Source organism: Lytechinus variegatus, chromosome 3, assembly GCF_018143015.1.
Source record: "Lytechinus variegatus isolate NC3 chromosome 3, Lvar_3.0, whole genome shotgun sequence".
Taxonomy (NCBI): Eukaryota; Metazoa; Echinodermata; class Echinoidea; order Temnopleuroida; family Toxopneustidae; genus Lytechinus; species Lytechinus variegatus.
Window position 1 is genome coordinate 38,992,337 of NC_054742.1, and position 22,125 is coordinate 39,014,461.

General features: G+C 33.5%; 1 protein-coding gene across 12 annotated transcripts in view; it reads left to right on the forward strand.

Annotated features, from left to right (window-relative positions):
- Window positions 1-22,125, forward strand: part of LOC121410978 (voltage-dependent L-type calcium channel subunit alpha-1D-like) — a 142,071-nt gene that overhangs the window by 69,604 nt on the left and 50,342 nt on the right. For 9 of the 12 annotated variants that reach the window (XM_041603408.1, XM_041603411.1, XM_041603399.1 and 6 more), the window contains exons 8-11: window positions 10,870-10,970; window positions 15,356-15,471; window positions 16,559-16,612; window positions 18,363-18,407. In XM_041603408.1, the coding sequence (XP_041459342.1) occupies window positions 10,870-10,970; window positions 15,356-15,471; window positions 16,559-16,612; window positions 18,363-18,407 (316 nt within the window). Of the gene's footprint in view, window positions 1-10,869; window positions 10,971-15,355; window positions 15,472-16,558; window positions 16,613-18,362; window positions 18,408-18,737; window positions 18,774-22,125 lie in introns of all 12 variants that reach the window. The other 3 variants (XM_041603401.1, XM_041603402.1, XM_041603407.1) reach the window with 2 other exon arrangements.

Sequence of the window (22,125 nt, forward strand, 5' to 3'; positions counted from 1 at the left end):
ATAGCAAGGATCTTAATATAGATTTTAATGCTTTTAGAGATTTAGAAAAATATGAAATATGAAGAATAATTTAAGCTCAACACCTCTGCACCTTATGAATAATTGACCGCATTGTCTACTCCAATAAGTGAGCTTGCAAACTTTAGCACTATTCTAATGCTCTTCATCGTTGACACATTACCAAGGTATTGTCTGGTTGTCATTTGATAATTTTTTTTTCAAATCATATATCAAACTCATTATGAATTAACATTTCACTCCCTGGCTAGACTTACACACTGCTTTGATTTTCATGCTCCTGAGTGATAACACTCCCTCTGACATTTGCTTTTAAACGTCAAGTAAATAACCAGTTTCTCTGTCAATAAGTGTGTAACAGGTTCTTAAATTTCTCTGTAGGTCTATTCATACCAGCTCAATCAAATACTTGATAATTTATTTCAATTGTACCTTTCAAAGTTAAACAAATACATGTGAACCTGGAAAAAAATGCTGTGAAAGTTCTTGTATCTTTGAAAAATACCTGCAGTTTTTTAGACTAATATTTTAGTACTTTGCCTTCAAACTAGGAAAATACCAGGTATTTTTCATGATAGGGGCAGGTGCGAAAACACCTATGGTGGTGAGGTTGGTAGCGGGTTGCTAGCTAGTTGCTTGTTTATACAAACTCCCCAGGCTATCGTCACATATAGCATGGGGTATTAGTACTCACTCTTTGGTTGGGCTCACACTGGGCTCTTCTTACACGCATCCTAATAAACTAGAAACCACACTAGCTTTATGTTGGCTGGACATTTAGTTTATTTGAAAAAATTGATTATGAATGAATCGTAGCAAGTTTTCAGAAAAAAATAATCAAATGTTTTACCCGTAGAGCAGATCTATGATGCATATAAAATGACAACATTTAGAAGAAAAAAAAATTGCATTCCAAATCCCATGGATTCCAATCAAAACATAAATGTTAATGTGGAATATTTATTCAATTAAAAATTAAAAATTGATTGAAGGATCCCTCTCCATCAGTGACTGACTATTCAACAATTAAAAACTTCAACTTCAAACTTTCTTATTGTTCTTGATAATAACAAATAAACAACAGATCATGATTATAATAATTTTGGCCCATGTCTTGTAATTTTTGGTGCCTAATACTGATAAATAACATATTGGACAGAATGAGCAATGAAAAATGAAAGAAATATGGAACATTTTAAGAGTCTCAGCAATTGTTATCTAGGAAGTTTTTGTTTGAAATTCTAATTGATTTTCTTTATAGATAACGCTTTCTTGAAGCAATGTTGATTGTTGCGAGTGCAGTGGAAATGAACCATCTGCAGCTTTGTGTTAATTGTTTGGTGTTCAGTGATGGATGGTATAGCACCCAATCAAGGTGTCATTCAAATGATTATAAATTGTACTTTTGACTTGTATATTATTTAACTCTAAGTGCTTTCATATATTGCTTTAATATATTGTGAAAATATACAAGGTAAGTAAAAATGATTAGGATCCACATTGATTCATGACATGTTCATATCTTCATAAGATGTCAGTCTCTCAGTATTTACCCAGTTGAATAATCCTGTATTTCATGAAGCACACATTCAGTGCTTATCACCACCAACTGTTATAAGCTGCTATAATACTTGCATCTGATTGGCTAACAGTAAACCTGTTGAGAAAACTGACTAGATACTTTCTTGAAATGCTCTCAACTTAAGGTATATTGTAAAGTAGTATATTATAAAATAAAGTAGATTTTGAGGTTAGAGTTCTAAAGCTATAAAATTACAAACCCCTGGACTGAAATTTAATTAGTAACATCAAATTATGAACATGAAAGTTGATAGAACATATTATACAACAAAATATCTCCAAATATGAATACTTGTGATTGCATATGCTTTTATTTCGTAAAATGTCTGAGAATATTTGTCATTTGTAGATGCAGAATCACCTTTAAAATAAAAAAAAAGAACACACAAAAGGTTAGAATATATGAAATCTTCATTGTTAGTTTTGAGATCATATAACTGATTTTTTTCATAATTATTTCAAAACCCAATCTCAATAGGCTGCATAAACAACAACAAACAAATAGGCCTAATTCACAAATGTTTGTATGTAAATAAACCTTTATCTGAACTTTATTTGAGAATGGAATTTCTCAGTGATATTAAGAAAAAATAAAAAAGCTGGACAGACTTGTACTTAAATAAAAAAAATGACAATGAAGCATGAAAATCCCCTTTTCTTCTGGAAGAGGGGAATATTTCTGATAAAAGACTTTGTTTATTACATATCTTGGTAAAGAAAAGGATATAATGCAATAGAAATGGATGATGTGCTTTGAGATTAAGATTTGCGTGCAGTCTTGAATACTGCGTCTGATAAAACCCAAGACAGTCCCACTTCACACTGATATTTGCCCATGATAGATTCCCATACTGGAGCCTGGTTTTAAGTATGGTGAGATGTTGGGAGGGATTTTATACTAATAACACCCCAAACCTAAAAATAGGTTAGAGACATGTTTTGTGATAAGCGCTATACAGATAATGTTAATCATTATTATTATATTGTAACCTAAAACAGAATACAGACGGCAATCAATCTCATACAATGAAAATTCATTATTTGACAAATTACCATTGTCCATTGTGAACTATAATCCTCTAAGTAATTTGAAAAAAGATTAATGTCAAGTGTTATCCCTTTCAGCTATAATAATTCTTCAATCTAGCCATTTGGGGAAGGGGTTGGTTATATCTTCATATTGATACAAAGGTTTAAGAGATTTTGCTCTTGATTTTATGATCGCTGGTATAGGGCATGAAGCACAATAACATCACATGCCTTATTTTTTTCCCACTAAATTCATGACAACTACATCACATATATAGTAATTTTTCTTTTTTATGGCTTTGTACTCAATTAATTTTGTTCAAGATACCTTACAAAAGTGCAGGAATTTTCGCTTGACAAACATTTTATTGAGATCTACTCAATCCTTGAAGAAAATGATTTTCATCTAAAAATTGTCATAAATGTACAAGGATTTGCAGAAGGAACAAGAATATTTGCATGATTTGCTTTCGCAGTAATATGGTCAATATTTACTGACGCTTATGATAGAAATTTCTTTATGAGGAAGCGATGTGGTTAATGTGGTCTGAAGCTACAGCTTCCAGGTAACCACCAGTTAGAACTCCATGACAAAGCTTACTCTATGCATACATTAGATGATGTTTTACATGTGCATTGGGGCTTGATCCTCACATGAATACCCCCAAGGGAGAGCACATGTTTCAGCACGATATTATGAGTAGCTGCAGTTTGGCAATCCGAGATGGCTGCAATTGCTGTAGTTTGTTGATCTCATATTTAAATGACACACTGTCTGGAAACCCAGTAATAAGGAAAGCAATTGCCAGCAGGCCAGTTTCCCATGTTTTATCGTGAGATGAATTACCCGAAACCACTAGGTTAAGTGGACTTCTTTGGAGTAATGGCCATGAGGGGTGATTCAACATAAGTAGGGTGCTTTTATAAGGGTGCTTGTGATGTTGAGGAAGTTAAGGAAAATGATTTGTATGGGATTTGGAAAGCAACTTTTACTGTGAATGAAATGTAGTGAGAATGGGACAATCATGGATGATCAGATAATGCACTTTACTATTAAGTGCATTGTTTATTGAGAATCTTAATGGTTTGAAATACTGTTATCTCTCCATTGACTATGTATAGAATGAGTATAAATCAAAATTCAAGACACAGTTCTGGTTGATGGAATTAGTTGTTGGGTAATTAGAAAATTGGGCTGTTAGGGTTGAAGTATTTCTCACATGGTAGTTGTCATAAGTGATTGTTTAGATAGCAATTGACAAAATCTGGATAAGCATAGTATTTGATGAACGTGTGAAGACAAACATGATCATGGTGAATGACAAAGCTCTGATTTCTCAGACAATCTGTCAAATTAAGATCGATTTTACCTTTCCTTTCTTGTAGCTGTATGAAGTAGTGATATCTGGAGGGGATTCTAAGTATGATTGTCTTACTGATTGATGGTCCTTGTCTTGGAAACTGCTCATGAAGACAAATTCATTGTTCAGTAAGAAAAGAACATATACATTCTGTCAAAATATATGAAACAAGAACACTCCTTTCACAAATTTAACTAAGTGACATAAATATTATTAAACGAAGAAGCCTTATTTTTATGAAAAGGTTTGACACAATGCTGTATAGAACATGATTTGAATGAATTGATGTTGTGATGTATTTTTTTCACTTTCAAGAAGTATTATTCATGATATATTAATGCTGTAATCATGATAACAAAATAAATCTCAGTAGATATATAATTTATTGCTCCTTTAACACAATATTTTGGAGATATTTTCAAGTTACTTCCATTGATTAGTTTAAAAATATAACAAGATATTGCCATTGCTTGATACTTTGTTTTATGACTATGTACCAGGTGTGTTCTTATTTAAAGTAATGTCTGAAACAAATACCTGTAAGCTTTGGGTCACAGAATTCATTTTTTATTCATATATTTGCATAGTATCATTTTTTTGAACACCTCAAAATTTCAGTATTTATTCAATACTTTGTTTTTGTCATCTCTTTATTTCAAATTTGTTTCATTTATTTTACTTTCAAATTTTGCACTAAAACTATTTATTTCTTAGAATTCCATTTCTGTTAAATATATCTTTTTAAAATGTGGAGGTAGAAATACTGATTCTAATTAGTAAACACCATTTTAAGTTTTGGTTTATTAAGGTCTTATGAAGCCAGCCTGTGGAACATATTTAAGAAAGTTTTTGATGACACCATAATAGCATGAGGCTCTTGTCCGACCATGAAGAATTGCCCTTTTTCCATCCATGTGGTTCTCTCTTCATTACCTTTTAATGTTGGGCAAAGGTCACCATGACCCACACCCTACATATTGACTTTAGTGTTGCAGTTTCATGTTAACGTTTCACCTTCTTGGGTGACTAATGATTCATTTGATAAATGTCATCTTATGACATCATGTATCAAATGATTCATTTGATACATGATGTCATAAGATGACATTCTGATGTTTACTCATGTATCATACGTCTACTATTGTCATGATAGATGTGGGGTTGGTTTGTCCTCTGTGCAGTGAGCAATGTTAGAGGTGTTAAGCTTTGACCCATCATTTGCTCCTGTGGCAATGATATCTCTGAACTTGTAGGTGAGGAGGTGAAAAGCGAACTGAATCACTACGACCCGCAGGTCTCTCCTCCCGATATAACTGATTGGGGGGAATGCAGGTGGACCACTACACCGGGCTTTCCCCCTACTCTTATACGAATAGTGCAGTGGGTTCTTAACGTGCAAAGATGGTGACTCTCGTCTATAGGGGCCTCAATTTAACGTCCTATCCGAGGGATGGAGTGTTTTCCATTGTAACATAGCCTGCATCTATGAAACATGGGAGAGACGTTTACACACAACAGCAAAGAAGATAAAAGGAAAGAGAGAGAGGTGGCAGAATGACCAATCGATTTTTAAACCTTGTATCCATGATTTCATTTGGGAATGAACATGTAAAAATCCAATTTTTTTCAATATGCCTGCTTTATCAACATGGAGATATAAAAGGGAAATAACTATTTTTAAGAAAGAAGCTATATTCCTGCTTCTGTTCTTTTAAAACTACCTTTTGCATCAAAGCTAATGATAAACATACTATTTTGAATATTGGGCAAGAGGGGGAGGGGGCAGGCTTAATCCCTTTCAGCCCACATGTATTTTTTTTTCTTAGTAGAGACATAAGATAACATGAATAACTGATCATCTTTCAGCTCAGTGCATTTAAACAGAGACTTGACCTTCACCTTGTTAATGCTGTATTATTTCGTATGATGTATCATATTACCAACTTTAACACAGTAACTCCCAAGTGTAGGTTTCTGACCTTTCTATATCCCGCAGTTCTCCTTATCTTTACTATCATTTATCAAGTAGATAATAAATGCATCTGTTATGACAGGGGGAGAGATGCAAGAGGTTGTCTTTGTGTGCCGGTGAGAATTCCCCTAAAAGCAAAGTGCTATTAGTTTGTCCAATTTAGTCATTAATTTAACTGAGCTCCTCCAATTAGGTGCATAATTCACTGTAACGTGTGCTTCAGCTTGGCCTAGATTTTTAGCTAATGATAACAAAAGAGTACTGTCATAAGTTGTATATTGTACAACCCAGTATATGCAAACTCATTCAATGCACTAAGCACATTAGGGTCATTTATTCGATGATTAGCTAATATCATACACATTATGAAATAGTTTAGCCTTATATGTACGTCCTAAGACAGAAACAATGTATTCCTACATGGGTTTATTAGTTATATTTGGCATGGTTTTAGTCTCCCTTTTAAATAATTCAATTTCAAGCCATTTTGTAGATCAAGGGTACATTCTACTTTTCTTCCTTTTGAGATAAGGGAGTCATTTGTAGCTGGCAAGACATATTTTTTTAATTGTCTTCATATGATTCGCATTGCAGTAATTATGTATGTTATATTTAGCTTTCACTAAATAAATTTTTAATCTTTATGTACTTATATTCACTTAGTCAGAATTATACTCCCTGTGTTCAAAAGTTAAGTTCCTAAATCAACCCTTTTGCCCTAGCTCCCCCTTGACAAATATCTAGTACAAGATCAAGTGCACATCGAATAAGTAGATGCTGTTTATAAAGAATCTCATCTGTTTCAGGCATTTGGGATATAAATGTAGAAGGTCTTTCAACTTTTTGGTCATTAATATATCAGCTGCATGTGTGAGAAAGATCAGTTCTAGAGGGATGGGGTCGTGTCTGTGTGACATCGATGATGGATGTTTTATGTCATAACCCCTGACTACATTAAGCATCTGGTGTAATTTTGTTCCAGGGAGAAATGCACTCATTTGTCAATTAGACATTGGAGTGTTACTTATCTTAAACTGGTGTCACACCTTGGCGTTTTAGACAGCGTATGCCCGACGTATCAAAATTTCTCTAAAACGTCGGCATACGCTGAACTTTGATATTTTTTGTTCAACTCTGGGCATATACTTAGCGTATTCATAACGAGTTGGACGTATACATAACGTATTAGTAACTTATATCGAACGCTTCGTTAACTTATAAGTAACGTATTCCAACGAATGCTTAGCGTAATGCTGGCGTACACAACTTATGCCCTACGATAGCCTAACTTACGCATAGCGCGCGGCAGCGTATCGCTGACGAACACGTGTCGTAGCCTATAAAAATGCTGCCGCTCGACTATTCAAATCATAACCGCACGATACATCACCGTATCAACACCACCGCCATGCCGAAGAAAACTCCTGTGAACCCCACCTTTATATACCAATTCCTATAAACGTTGTCAATACGCCATTATACGGTAGCTGTAAGTTATAAACACGTTCAGTAAGTTTTGTGGTCGTCCGGAGCACGTCTTCATACGTCAATATACGTTGGAGTTAAGTTACACATACGTTCAAAGCACGTTAATCATAGGTTAGAAGTAAGTTTTAGGGTACGCTGGCCATTATCTCGACGTACATCGACTTATGAGTAACTTACGAGTATCGTGTGTCAACGTGTATCAACGATCGCGTAACTTGCCTCCAACTTATGGCCCGCGTATGCGGGACGTATGAGCCATACGCTGGCATACGTCGAAAAATTTTGTGCTTGCACAAAATTTTTCGACGACCTCGCCGTATGACGACGTATACCAGCGTGTTTTAGCGTACTCTTAACGTATGCAAAACTTACCCGTAACGTATTTGACGTACGCCAGCGTATTCGCCAAATTCCTCATACGTCGGGCATACGCTGTCTAAAACGCCAAGGTGTGACAGCGCCTTTACATATTAGAGAAATTTGGAGGTCTGTAGCTGGTTTTATGAAGTTGTGTCATTACACCGTATAGAAAGTTGATCTTATGTTTGGTAAAGAGGGAACATTCTTGTTTGTTTGCTAAAGTAAAGCAAAAGTATTTTGTAAATATAATGCAGTGTTTTTTTATTTCTTTTTTTACTCATTAAAGACATATTTGCCAAATGTTTCATTCCAAAATGTACATATTCCACCCCAACATTGGATAATATACTAAACCCTTCTCAGAGTGTGATGATTTGTCATCTTAAGAGTAAAAGTTTTTTTAATATATGATATTCAATATGTCATAAACAAATCTTTTGTTTTGATAACCCAGTCAAGTTACATTGCAAGCACGTGAAGGTACAACAGAAAAGCTACCTTGACCATTGGGTAGAAAAACAAGATTACATATAACATTTTTATTCATTTAACAGTAATTTATGACCAGTAAATAATCATTCATCTTATGAATATGTGTTTATCCTCAAATCATTTGTGCCAAAAGAACACAGATTTAATTCTTTGGAAAAACCCACACATTGAAAATCATCCTTGCTGAGATGGGTATGACAACCTAACATTTGTGGTAACTCTTCTGAAACAAGCTAAATTGTTATATTATGGACATTTATGTAAACTTTAAAATGTTGCATTTAATCTCAAAAAGGAATCTACAATGCTGGCAGACATAGTCATTGGGGAGCAACAATCCATTGTGATGGTAATTAATCAACCCTTGTCATGCCCGTATTATGGAATTAGCATTCTGTTTTGATAATAAAAATGGGAAATTTTCAATGTCCAGTATATGCAAGAGATAACTTGACTTTTAAAATTTTAGCTGTGGAATAGGCATACACAGTCGAATCCAAATGTGCATTTTCAAGACAATGTCAGACAATGCTGAAACACAAAACTATGGAATAGCTGAAATAATGATTTTTTAAGTAAAATGTTAATAATTGTGTGAAATTAGAGTTAAGGTGAAACTGATGTTTATGCTTCATGTTTACATCAGCAATGTTGACATGGATTTTAAAATTTGCAATTAATATTGATATACGCCCGGGATATAATAAACCATGAGAAGAGTTATATAGGTTAGGGCATGGGCTCAACTTTTAATAGATTGGTGAAATTAATATTTCAAGTGCATTCTACCAAATCAGAGATGCACACAGTACTGAAGTGATGCATTACTTGGAATTGATCAAGCAGAACATATATCTATCTGCATTGTCTTGATGATATTCCCATGTGTGATAAGAGTGAACATGATGAATTACATAGCTTTACATTGAGGCCACCATCTTGGAACGGCAGACAGTCTTGAAGTTAAACATTGAAATGAATACCTCCTCTCGCGTGACATTTCCCTGGGTAGCCTACAACCCCACCCCCTCCCTACCCTACCCTGGAGGGATCTAAGCTCCATACTGTATGTATGAAAAGGAAATTATCTGATGATGAGGATTTAATCATCAGGATTAGTGTTTGCCTTGATCTTGGGCTGTATTTGCCGATGCTATAGCAGAGAGAATGCGCCCCTATCAGACGGCCCTTTCATTGATTTTTGTCTCCAAGGGAAGATGGTAGATGGAGTAGAGATAAAGGGAAGATGTAGACAGAGAAGCACTCAGCGTTTCTTTGGTTGATAACCAAGATTAACTTACAAGTGGTGCCAGAGTTGAAGGAGAAACGGGTGTCTGGGATGTGTTTTCATTTATATTCTTCATTTTTTTTTCTTTTAATGATTCATTCCATTGTGCTTTATTTTTTTTTCTTAAAGCAACTTTGAAAAACAGACTTTTTGGCTGTTCCAGGACTTTTTTATGTTTTAAATTGAAATTGATTCAAGTGAGAAGAGAAGAAAATTGTAAGAAGTACATAGTAATTACCTGTGTATATCAGCAACCCAAGTGTTTTAGATTGTTTAACAAGTCCTATAATGGTGTTTCGTTAAATGTCCTCGATGGTAATTACAATTTGGAATGAAAATCATAAAGCAATATATATGATTGACACAGAAAATGTGAACTTAAACAATGGCATTAATGTGATCATTGAGGCATGTGTGTACATGGTGCTGCAGTACTCTTAAATATTAGTGGTTGAAATTCAAACAAACAGTTGAGGAATGCACATCTAAACATCATGACAGGAATGAGAGGAAAATATAACATTCGGATAATTCTATTTTTCTACATGAAATTCAAGCTACACAGATTTTCAAATTTTGACCTAACAATAAAATATATATGTTTACTTACATTCAAAATTAAACAACAATAACAAAAACATTCTCAAAACGAAATAGGAGTGTGTACTGTTGATGCTATATGCCTTTTTATGAATTTTACTTGATTTATATCTGAAGTATAAGTCTTTTTTGTCTGTCTCTCTGTCTTTCTCTTTTTATCACTCATCTTCATTTCCTCTCATCATCTCTCCCTTGCCATTCATATTCAGTTGTAGAATTATTTCAAAAGTATTAATGAACATAATTACCCAACTTTATAATAGTTGTAAGAGTCCATGGCCTGAAATAGTACAGATTTCATGTTATACTTATATCGAGAAAAAGCTTGATCATGAATTTTTTGCATTGTCAAAGGGTGCTGAATTCTTGCATTTCTATAGTTCCAGCATTGATGAGTCCACTTTTTATGTAGATGAATTTATATAAACAGTGGTCTTATTGATTAACATCTGGGCTCACTAGATATCTAACCTTTGAAATGCTTCAGTACAATATTACCAGTACATGCATTATTGAATTCTTTCTCAACTAAGTCTAATTAGCGCATAAAATCCATAAAAAACCCAAAAAGATGTGGCTTCAGTCCATGGATTCAAAACCAAGATTGTTAGTTGGACCATTTAATTTCACTACCTGTCTTATTTATAAATTCAATATTTAATGTTGTGATTTTTTTTCAGATCAATGATGGCGCTGGTTGGTGGCCATTCTTTTACTTTGTTAGTCTGATCATCATTGGGTCATTCTTTGTCCTCAACCTTGTTCTTGGTGTCCTTAGTGGGTAAGTCAATTGAAATTAACATTCTGTTCTAATCTGGGTTCTTCATTGATTCTGTTCCATACAGTGATTCTGGTTGGATACTGACATAGTAAGTGGTCTTATAAGCCTAAATCAAGGTTTCCATGGTTGATATTTTTATGGAAAGTTTGTCATAATAAAATGATTTTTCTTCATGAAATAGGGTCTCACTCTAAATTGCATGGATTCGCAATAAATTCAGGTCAGCTGTGGTGCATGACCAATCAAGCATGTTGATTCAGAATTAAACCGGTAAAAACAAAATGTAGAGTTTGATTAGTAACTGAGCACAATTGATCTTAAATTGTCTTGGTATACCTTTAATTTAAATTGTGCCTCAGCCTTTTGAAGGATTGGTCCTAAAAAACAAAATGTTTATGAATACAAGACTTTTCCAATAAAGTGCATCTGTCAGTGCATATGGAACAGATAATGTTTTAATAGTGTATCGATCATCATGGTTTGGGTATAGATCTTAAATATATTAAATTCCTCAAGAGGCATGATGTAAATTCACTAAATTTACTCACGCTGTATGTAACTTAGTATTTCCTTGTAACTTTATGTAAATTCACACGAAGTACATCATATTTTCTTTTGATGATATCATTCAGCATTCCTTATGTTAATTTCATTAATAATCCTCTTAACCTCACTTTACAATCATTCCCAAGTGGTAATGATTATATAATGTAAAATCTTGAATATGGGACCAAATCAAAAGCATGATATTGCCTAGTGTATTCTTTTCATCAATAAGGGATTTTAAAATTTTGTTTCTAGTGGATATTTTAATGAATTGTAAGAAGAATGGACTTCTGATATCTAACCTTGCACTTTGGATATTCATGTGTCTTCCAAATTCATGATTTAATCATCATAATAAGTGGGGTAAGAGATACTTTTAAGTGTTAGTAGAAGTATCAGATTCTATCAGCATTCTATACCTTTGCTGTCAGTAGGAAAACCTTTTTTTAAAATCAAAATCAATATTCTTTTTAAATTCTTACTATACCAGTATTTTGAACCATACATCTATAGAAAAAGCAATGAGTGTAAAATAATTAACCGACAGCCAGTGGAATTTCTGAAACATACAATTTCTGTACTCCTAAAATTGCTTGTCACCAGCAGGTATTGGGTTACCAATAATCATGAAAAATTAATAAGATATCATGTCGAGCTATTTGTGTATCTTGAAATGAGCAGCAATTTGAAATTATTGATTTTATAAAGCATTATCTTCTACTTGAGCTTGTGGCTAACATATGCTTAGTGGTGAAAATGTTGATTTATTGTTGTGCATTTCTATCCTTTATTATAAAATAATTAATTCTATGTTAACTGACATAATTTTATTTTAAAAACTAAGATAAATGTGCAAATGATGTAGCAGTGTAAATTCTTCTATTTTGAGTTTGAGTTCATCAGTATCATGTTCATATTACAACCATAGCTGATGCTGTGGGATCCTTCCTGACCTCAGTTTTCATATAGAGACAAATTGGAACAAACTGATTGCTTGTTTCAATATGTTACTGAAGTTGATTTCCCATCAAATATAATCTAGTGGGGCAGCTTTATGTATTGAAAAAAGAAAGAAAATCAGTACATGCACATTGTTGGGGAGGCAATCTGATTAGTAGGTTACAATTTGGGTTTCTGATCTTTATAAATGAGCATATCTAGTCGTGATGGTGAGTACATCATGAAACCCAACTCCCTGCTTTATATTCACCGACATGTCACCTACTTTTTGCGAACCTTTGCAGTGCAGGTGATTTAAAGGGTTTGATCACCTTTCTAAACCAACTTTGATAAAATAAGGATGTACTTCAACAGGATAATAAAATATTTTATAAATATTACATTTTTTTACAGTAATGCTTTCTTTTGTCACCTGTTAAACTTTAATAATGTATCAACAGTCTGTTGTAGAATATCATGTTTGCAAGGTATGAACATGCTTATTCTTTTTCAATCGTGATCTCGCTGGTGTATCAAGCATTTTAATATGCACCAAATAATGAGAACAAATGCTTATCACCTTTAAACAATGGGGGCCCAGGTGTCATATCCTCGTAAGCCTCCTCCTCCAGCAAAAAAAGGGGGAGGAGTCAAGTATAATTTTGTACTCGATTATTTTTGTCATTTGTCTGATAAATTGCCTGTTTATATGCCCCCTGTGCCTCCACAGTCGACACAGATATGCATATATGATTTCATATCAGACATAAAAAACAAAGCACATAATATTACTAGTAGTATATAATTACATTATCATGTTAGAAATGTGCAGGGGATGAAATTGCATAAGCCTGTCTCTGTGAAAGTGGAATGTAGACTAATGAAGTTCGACGGGGCAACACATCGCTATTAAAATACTCAAGTTAATTAATCAGATAATCGTATGAAGAACATGTCAATGGATTCTACATTATCATGCATGAGCATGGTGTTATGTAGAACAATCTATATTCCAGAGGTATGTATGTTCATATGCTGATCTAAGAAAGATATGAACCCATAGTGTAAAAGGTTACACACTACCTCTGACCTAAAAATTATACAGTTTTTGCAGGTAAGGAAAAATCAGACAAGCAAAACCAATTTAAAAAAATTGAAATTCGATAGAAAATAATGTTCTGTCATATTTAGTTTTGCGTTAATTAAATGTTGGGTTATCACTGTCTTTTTTGTAAACCGTATTTAATGAATTCTACATTATTTATTTTTTTTGCTCAAAATACAAAAAAAAGCAGTGAGCAGACGACATCGCTTGCTCACTCAATGATGACATGCATAGAACAGTATCTCCATTATAAAAATAATAACTCTGTTATGTTCTTAATACAGTTTCAATGAAACTGTCTGTTTAATTCATCTAAATTCAGTCTGGAGTACCCCTTTTCGCTTTAGATGTTTTTAGTGACAAACTATTACCAAACCAGTAAACTTCACATGTTACCATTCAGGGACTCTTACAAATTGAATTCTTTGTTGTTTTGAAAAAAAAGTGTTTTGAGTTGAATTTAACTCCAAAATAAATTACATGTAGTGAACTCATTAGAAGGTATTCTTGTAAGTTAACCCTAAAAAAAACATGATTCAATGGCAGGCTAGATTTTTCCTCTTTCGTGACATGGATACTTATCAATTATCAATTAATTACAAGCCAAATTTAAGTACCCTGTTTACTGCAAAATTTGATTATAGTAAATGAGTATAAATTAATAACGTTAAAACTGTGTCATTATAACAAGGCCTTAATTGCAGTATTACACAGTATGTGTGATAATTTGATAAATCTGCAGTCAACATGGTGAATCATACGACAATGTTAACCCTTGAACATTCTGTATGGATTTTACACCCTCATCCCTCGGTTTGCTGCTCCTACACATTTATAGACCAGGTTTGCTTGTCATACTTTGATTTCAGGATCAGTCTGACATTACACTTTTACCCTGTAGCAAGGAAACATTGTGCTATCATTCACAATGTTAAGAGAGAAAGAGAGACATTTGTGATGTGAGCTTGCATTTCTAACATTTTAGCCTTCAAGGAACTCGCAAATTTGTAATGCAGACATTGTATTTCTTAGAAAGAGAGGAAGAAGGGGGGAGGGAGGTGGGTGTCACAAAGGCTAAAATATACTGAAATCTCCCACATACAAATTGGTTGTCGCAATGTTTAAAACTGTCAAATGACATGCAGAATTAACTTATTTGTTTGTAATAGTGATGATAAAAATAGTGAATTGTATATTTTGCAATCATGATTTTCTACATTTGAGTGTTTCTAAAGCAGAATACTCTGTAAGGAGTGAAGATGCACGACACCTGTGTTGCTGTCTGTTTGCTGCTTTCCAATAATGTACGATTTGATTTCTGATGTAATCTTTAAGAACTTATATTCATAGAACTGATTGAGATTTAGCGCTTGGCAAGTTGTGATTATTTCATTAGCCATGATACAGAAAGAGAGAAAGTAGAGCAGATGGAAAAGAAATTGTATCACTGCCACTGATAGCTTGAACTAGAACATTTTTCGTGAAACAAATTGCGACTTTTAAGAAGGACAATCTAATATGCACAATAGAAAAAGGCCTTTTGTAGAACAATTGTCCTTGCACTAGTTTGACCCTATCTGATATTTTTATAGTAACAAAAGATGGCGAGTTTCAGATCATCAGAAATGCACTTTGCTTCATCCTTTCTCTCAGCCAATGATATTAATATATTATCATTTGATTCCATGTTCTTACATGGTTGTTATTGTAGCACACAATGTAAATGGTTGCATGGATGAGGCTTTAAGCTTTCTCTGCATCCTTTGTAACTCTTACTCGCTTCTATCCTCCACAGGGAATTCTCCAAGGAGAGAGAAAAGGCCAAAGCAAGAGGAGCGTTTCAGAAGCTACGAGAGAAGCAACAGATAGAGGAGGATCTTCGAGGCTACTTAGACTGGATCACACAAGCGGGTAAATGCAAGGTTTCCATGGCAACTGCCAATTTGCAGAAGTGTATGCATCTCATCCTGATCATTGCACGAAGGCAAAATTGCTAAAATTATGAAATGGTATTATCTTGTGTATCTAAATGCCATTAAGATGGCTGCACAATCGTTTCTTGATCGGCCTTGATTCTTCCTTAATTCTGTTTATCGTTAATTCAGGTCTTCTTATGCAAAGGGCAATTGCAATTACCATCCACCAACTCTTAAAGGGTACTTTATGATATCTGATATAGTACGAAAGTCCATTATTTATTGTATACACTTCATGTTTTGAGTAGACAATACAATTTTTTCATTTTTTATTGCCTTCCTGGTTGGACATCACAGCAGCCTATAGTTTTAATTTGCCTGAAAGGCCTGTGAAATCACAACATCAAATAAGAAATTGATACAGAAATCTTATGATCATGGCAAAAAAATTGTAGGACCACTAAGGAAACAATATTATATCATTCAGAACATAACTTATTCTAAGATAAGTAAGTATACGTTGATACTCTCTGAAGCTCAGTGATGCAACGGGATACACACAAATCCTAAAGAGCTGTATTTTCTCTGGCGTTTTAAAGATAGAAGACAAATGCTTGTATTCGTTTTAAAATGTGATCATTCACAAATAAAAACTAACTTAGATCTACCAGTCTTATTTTTGAGACAAGAAATTTCTTTAGAATAACAATAGTGAAATTGATTATGCGTTACCCATGTAACTTCTTCATTCAATGGAAAAGAAAGGAGAAAACAAGGTTTTGTGTTTCACATTCACTCAAGCATGAGGCATGTTCACCGTGCTAGACCAATTACAACTTTTGACTGTTGCCAAAAATAGTCTCACACAAAGCCTGTATCTTGGATTTAGTTTCATTTCATGACTTCATAATTTGTCAAAAAGATAGAAGAGTCTTTGTTTTAATCGACACAGTAGTTAAATTGTAATTTTTGAAGCCCAAACATCTATTTTGGCTCATTACAGATAACTTTCATTGTTGACATATTGTGAGTTTACATGTCAGTGGTCACCACTAATAATTTAGTTTTTTCTTCATTTACAGAAGACATTGATCCTGATAATGACAGTGAGCAAAATAAAGGTCCGCCAAAACATGGTAAGTGCATACCCAAACATCTCCTTCTTCGCTGTCCATTCCTATCATTTAACAAGTAATCCATTTTCTTTGATTTCATTTGATATTACATTCATTTCAATAGGTTGTGTGATATATTACTTTCTTTTCTTGCAGTGAGTTGAAAATTTTGTTTTTCATTCTTTTCTTCCCTGTTTTGATAAAAGACTAATATATGCTTTTATTAATATGTATCTGGGTACAGTTTACATTTACATAAAAAAACAACTTTCACAAAAGTGAAATATAAACTTCTACATCTTAAAGGAAGATTATGTTAGATATTAATCTGATGAAGAAATTATCTGATCTGCAAAAATCTCATTGTTGGATTCTTAATATGCAATAACAACATATTTAACCTTAAGATAGATTTTGTAGATAAATTATCTTTCTCTTTAACATTGAATTTAAAGATATTCATTTAAATATATTTTTGAATCGTATAACATTATTAAAGATGTCATAAAGTCATATTTTCACCAGGACGCCATTAATGTTGGTGGTTTGTATGCTGTTATGAGATGGGGAGAGATACTCCCAGTCAGTAAAATGATATACTTTCAGTCCTCTCATGACTTGTCCAATAGTATGTGATCCTGTTGTTATGTGAACATCATGAAGTATCGATGATTGTCACAAAATACTGAATTTATTTCCATTTGTATGTTCCTGTGGAGAATACATATGCCGTGTGGTCTCCCAACTATTGCTCAAAACTTATGTCACATGTCTGATCAGCGTCCAAAAATGAACCCCCTTTTTCATGTCTCCCAAATTTTACAAAAAGAGAAGTAATTGTCTATTGCTGGTTATGCTGTAAATTGCCACCACTTCATCATATGCTTTTTTTTCATTATGTTCATTAACATAATGTTTACCTAAATTCAGCCCCCCCCCCCAGGTCAAATGGGATATTTGATGTGTATTTGACAAAAAAAAGTCTGTTCATCCATTTCTGTTTTCCTTTGGTAACATGGTTATAGTTATTTATGAAGTTGGTTATTCCATGTGGATGCTCCTTAAGAATCACACCATTTTATGTGTTCATCAGAGTAAAAATGACCAGCACAATCCCATGATGCATCTGCCTACCTAAAAGTTGTTTCCCTCCAAAACAGATGTGACAATGACCCCCATGAAAATGGTTGTTCTCTGTTACATACGACCTTGAACCTTTTGCCTGGATCTTGACCCACAAATGAGAGAACTTATTAGTAGAATGATATTTGAAATCATAATATTAGTTTTGATTTCCAAGTTTCTGATTCATTTTACCTACCTGGAGTATAAAATTCATTTGTATTAAACATGATATGTATACTTTATACACTCCATAGTTTTTTTTTTGTTGAATAGATTTTTTGCGTTATATATAGTTGTAATGAAATTATATACTGAATGATTTTATATACCATGATTTCCATCAATTGGATATGTGATTTGCATCAAATAAAAGTTGTTTAATAGTATTAATCCTGACATGAAATCTTTTTATTTCATTATTCACTCTTTATCTTTAATGAATGAACCTGTGTGCTAATTGTTTTAAATAGTATTTTAAGTATTACAGAATTCCTAGCATGCACTATTGATAAGGCATTAGGTATAATGGCATTCACTAATTATATTCTCCTATATACTGTAAATAATGATAAACTTATAATTTAAAATCCAAAATACAAGATGGTATAAATCTAGTCTTTTTTTGATATAATCTTTTCCCCCACAGACAAGCTGTTTTCCAAAAAGAGTAAAAGCAAAAGGAAACAATTGGGTGAATACTGTTACATCATAACTAACCATAGAGTATTAACACCCTATATTTTTCACAGTCTTGTATGAATATTTGTGATCTTTAAAACAATAACAAAGTCATATACACATTCAAGAGAGTGACTAATTCTGTTGTGCTAAATCTCATTTCAGTAAGAAAAAAGATAATTTTCCATGATATATGCATTTTTGATTTATATTTACTATTGATAACACTGGATTGCGTTTTGAACAATATCATGCATTAACCCAATGATCCCTATACTTATCCCACTTATACCCTTGCTGCATTTAACCTCCACCCTGATGACCTTTAACCTTTGACACACAGTTCTCTGGAAGAGACTTGGTACCTTAAACACCAAAGGTATTGTAAATGTAGAATTGCATGCATGTTAACATCTTAATACTATCATAATAATATGCATGTTGTTATTCTATGCATGGTAGTGAAATGATATCTCTTCCAATGAATGATTTCGCAAACTGTATCACAAACTGTACAAACAATTGCTGCAAGGATAGTTACAACATTTAATCAGGGATATCTATGACCACTGTGCAATATAATATGTGCAGCATGATGTATTATAAGGATGGAATTTGTCTCACATGGGTGTTGTATGGAGTTAACACAATATCAGACACCTTTCTATAACTTTTTATAAAATTAACCTATCGCTACCACTACTCAACATAACTTTGAATATACAAATGTTATGCCAAAGCATTCCTGACCACATTTTAATCTAATATCCATTATGCTCAAAATCAAGGATGAAATACATCTTTTTGCCATCACATTACTATATGAATGTGATCTGAAATCAACAATGCATCGATGACAAGGAATGGCTGCTGTATAATTCAGTCTTGCATGCTTCCTTTGTGATGTGACGACTCGAGTAAGAGAGTACCGTTATGTAAATATCTTTCAAGCAGCTTACTATGTGCTATCCTGGGGCTGTTTTTTTTTTTTAAGTTGTTCAGAAATTACTCATGACTTTACACATAATTGGTGACCATGCATTACTTCTGCTAAAGAAGATTTACCATTTTTTTTCTTTTTTAATTTAGTGGCCACGGAGTTGTTCTAATACATTTCATTTAATTTTGACATTAGATGATTGTTTACAACCAGCGCTTAAAACTACAAAGATGGGATTTAATTCAAAGCTCAGTTGGGAATCCAAATGATTGAAAATTTACTTTTCTAATTTTGCACCCAAGAATATGTCACCAGTCGTGCATTAAGTTTTGTGTGATTTACAAAACAGCTTCATGAAACGCTCCCTTTTATAGTGCCATTTTTAAGAGAGCATCAGCTGTGTTATGTGCTTTTGTGTGATTTTCAGCTTGAATTTCATTAATTGGTGCTTTTTTGTATTTTTGCAAGTGGATTTTCTGTAATGTAATGGATTTTCTTCTTAAAAATTCATAGAAATGATTGGAGGTTTTGACAATTTTAGAAAAAAAAGACAATGTTAAACCCAGCATTTCATACGACCTATGGTTATAATGCTATTTGCAGAAAGCATTGTCAAGGTCGTAAAGATCTGACTTATATAATCACCTATGCAAACAAATTAAATGATTTCAAAGGGTTTTCATTGGATTGCAGTTTTTACCACCTAGTGTAGCTTCTCTTTCCTCACCATCTTACGTGCAGACATGTAAATCTTGACATTTAAATTACATCCTAGAATAGATCCATGCCATTGCCCAATGATAACAGTCCAGGTTATATTCTTTGCTCATGACCTCCCACCTCACCAGTATCAGAACATATATGACTACATCAATCAGGCTTGTTGGGCAAGTCCCTTGTTTCACAGCTCTTATATAATCTTGATAAGGGATTTGGTCATGAGTGGAGTGCCAGAAAATGGTTTAAATGAATCTTTGACGTAACACAAATGCAGGAGTTGTAGAACCTATTCCTGCATCAATCTCAGAGTGGTAGCTCAGGTCCGTTGTTTCACAGCTCTTAAGAATCTTGATGAGGGATTTGGTCATAGGTTGAGAGCCAGAAAGTGCTTAAAGTGCATCTTTGAAGTAACAAAATGAGTCAACACCCTTTTTGATCTGAAGGAATGATGCTCAAGCTAATCAAGAGTAGGAACACATTAAATGAAGTCATCCATTCATACATCACCCATGATACGAGGCAGCTTAGGCTATCTGTCACAAAGAATTTGAGCCAATTTTCTACCTCTAGAATGATGTTGCACTCCAGTTGGAAAGGTTAATTGGTGCGATGACATCTCTAGTTCCCAGGCCTGCGTGTAGATAGAAAAACCTATTAGGAGCTAAACCCATTCACACTACAAATTAATCATTGTTTTATGATTAAATCTCTATATGCACAATTTCAAATATGTTAGTTTTCTGGATGATGTTTTGATGACATTTTGAATATTCATTCCTTTGAGTAATTTTTGTAGTGTACTTTGTGTGTTTGTAATTCGAATAAAATACCAAATGGCATCTTTTGCAGTATTACGTGGCCCATGCTACAAAAAAACACCCAAGATTATCATTGATCTATCATGAATTCATCTCAAGCATTAGGCCTGTGTAAAGATTTGAGTCTCATTTATCTGGTATGATTTTTTTTACATTGACACTTTTGAGATTAGTTCATATCACAAATTAAAAATATCAAAATACACCAATTCTTATTCATTGAAAGAAAAAGGGTAATATTGCCAAAAGGGAAAGGGCAGGTAAACTTATGTTTTAAAAATTTAATTTTTCAGGGGAGGGGGCATCATGGCCAAGTAAAGAGTGGATGTCTATTAGATCGAGCCATGATGTACATATGAAAAGATAAATCATCACATGTTCAGGCTTCATATTCCATGAGACCAAGGAACCAGAACATAGATATTCCCCCCCCCCATTTCCATTTATGCTCCATTTTATACTGTTTTTTTTTGTTACGAGATAAAAATGTTCATCTGTAAAACTGTATCTGTTTTATATTAGTTTGTATCATATTTGAATGGAAATTAAATAAAGAATTGATTTGGATTGAAAAAAAAGAAAAGAAAAAAAAGAACATAGATATTTCCTTATTTTATGAACGAGCATGGCTTTACTAATATCATATCCATTTAAACTTGACTGGGCAAAATATATTGATAAAAGAGCCCACCCCCTCCCCAACTACCTGTACATTCTATTACACTTTTTGAAAGTCATAGAAGGGGGGCAGTGACTAAGCACTGTGTTCAGCCCTTATCGAATACAAATTAAATTGAAAGTGTATCATGATGTAACCTTATGTAATTTTGTTTTTGCTTCAGGAAACTGTTTCAATGCCATTGTTTTTATGATATCTGGGTATATGTCTTTATGTCTTTTATGCAACTGTGATGTGTTTTCTCTCATGCATTTTTTTGTCAGTTTGTGTAATGAAAATGTTATGATGTGTTTTTTTGTTTGTGTGGCCAAACAGCTAAAAGCAGTATTTTGATTGTGCTTTCTTTGTCCTTGCCGATCTGTGAGATTGCAGCTATTTGTCTGTATCTGCTAAGAGATTTTATCTGCTATTCATTCTATTTACAGGCTGGGTTCATTAAGTTTGCAGATGCTAGGATTCTGCATCAATTTGCTGTTTGTTGTTTTGTTTGCTAAAACGCTTCCTGTTTTGTCATTGTGCAGTCCATGAATATATGCTGAAATTAATGTCTGATCGAAATAGGAATTATGTAAAG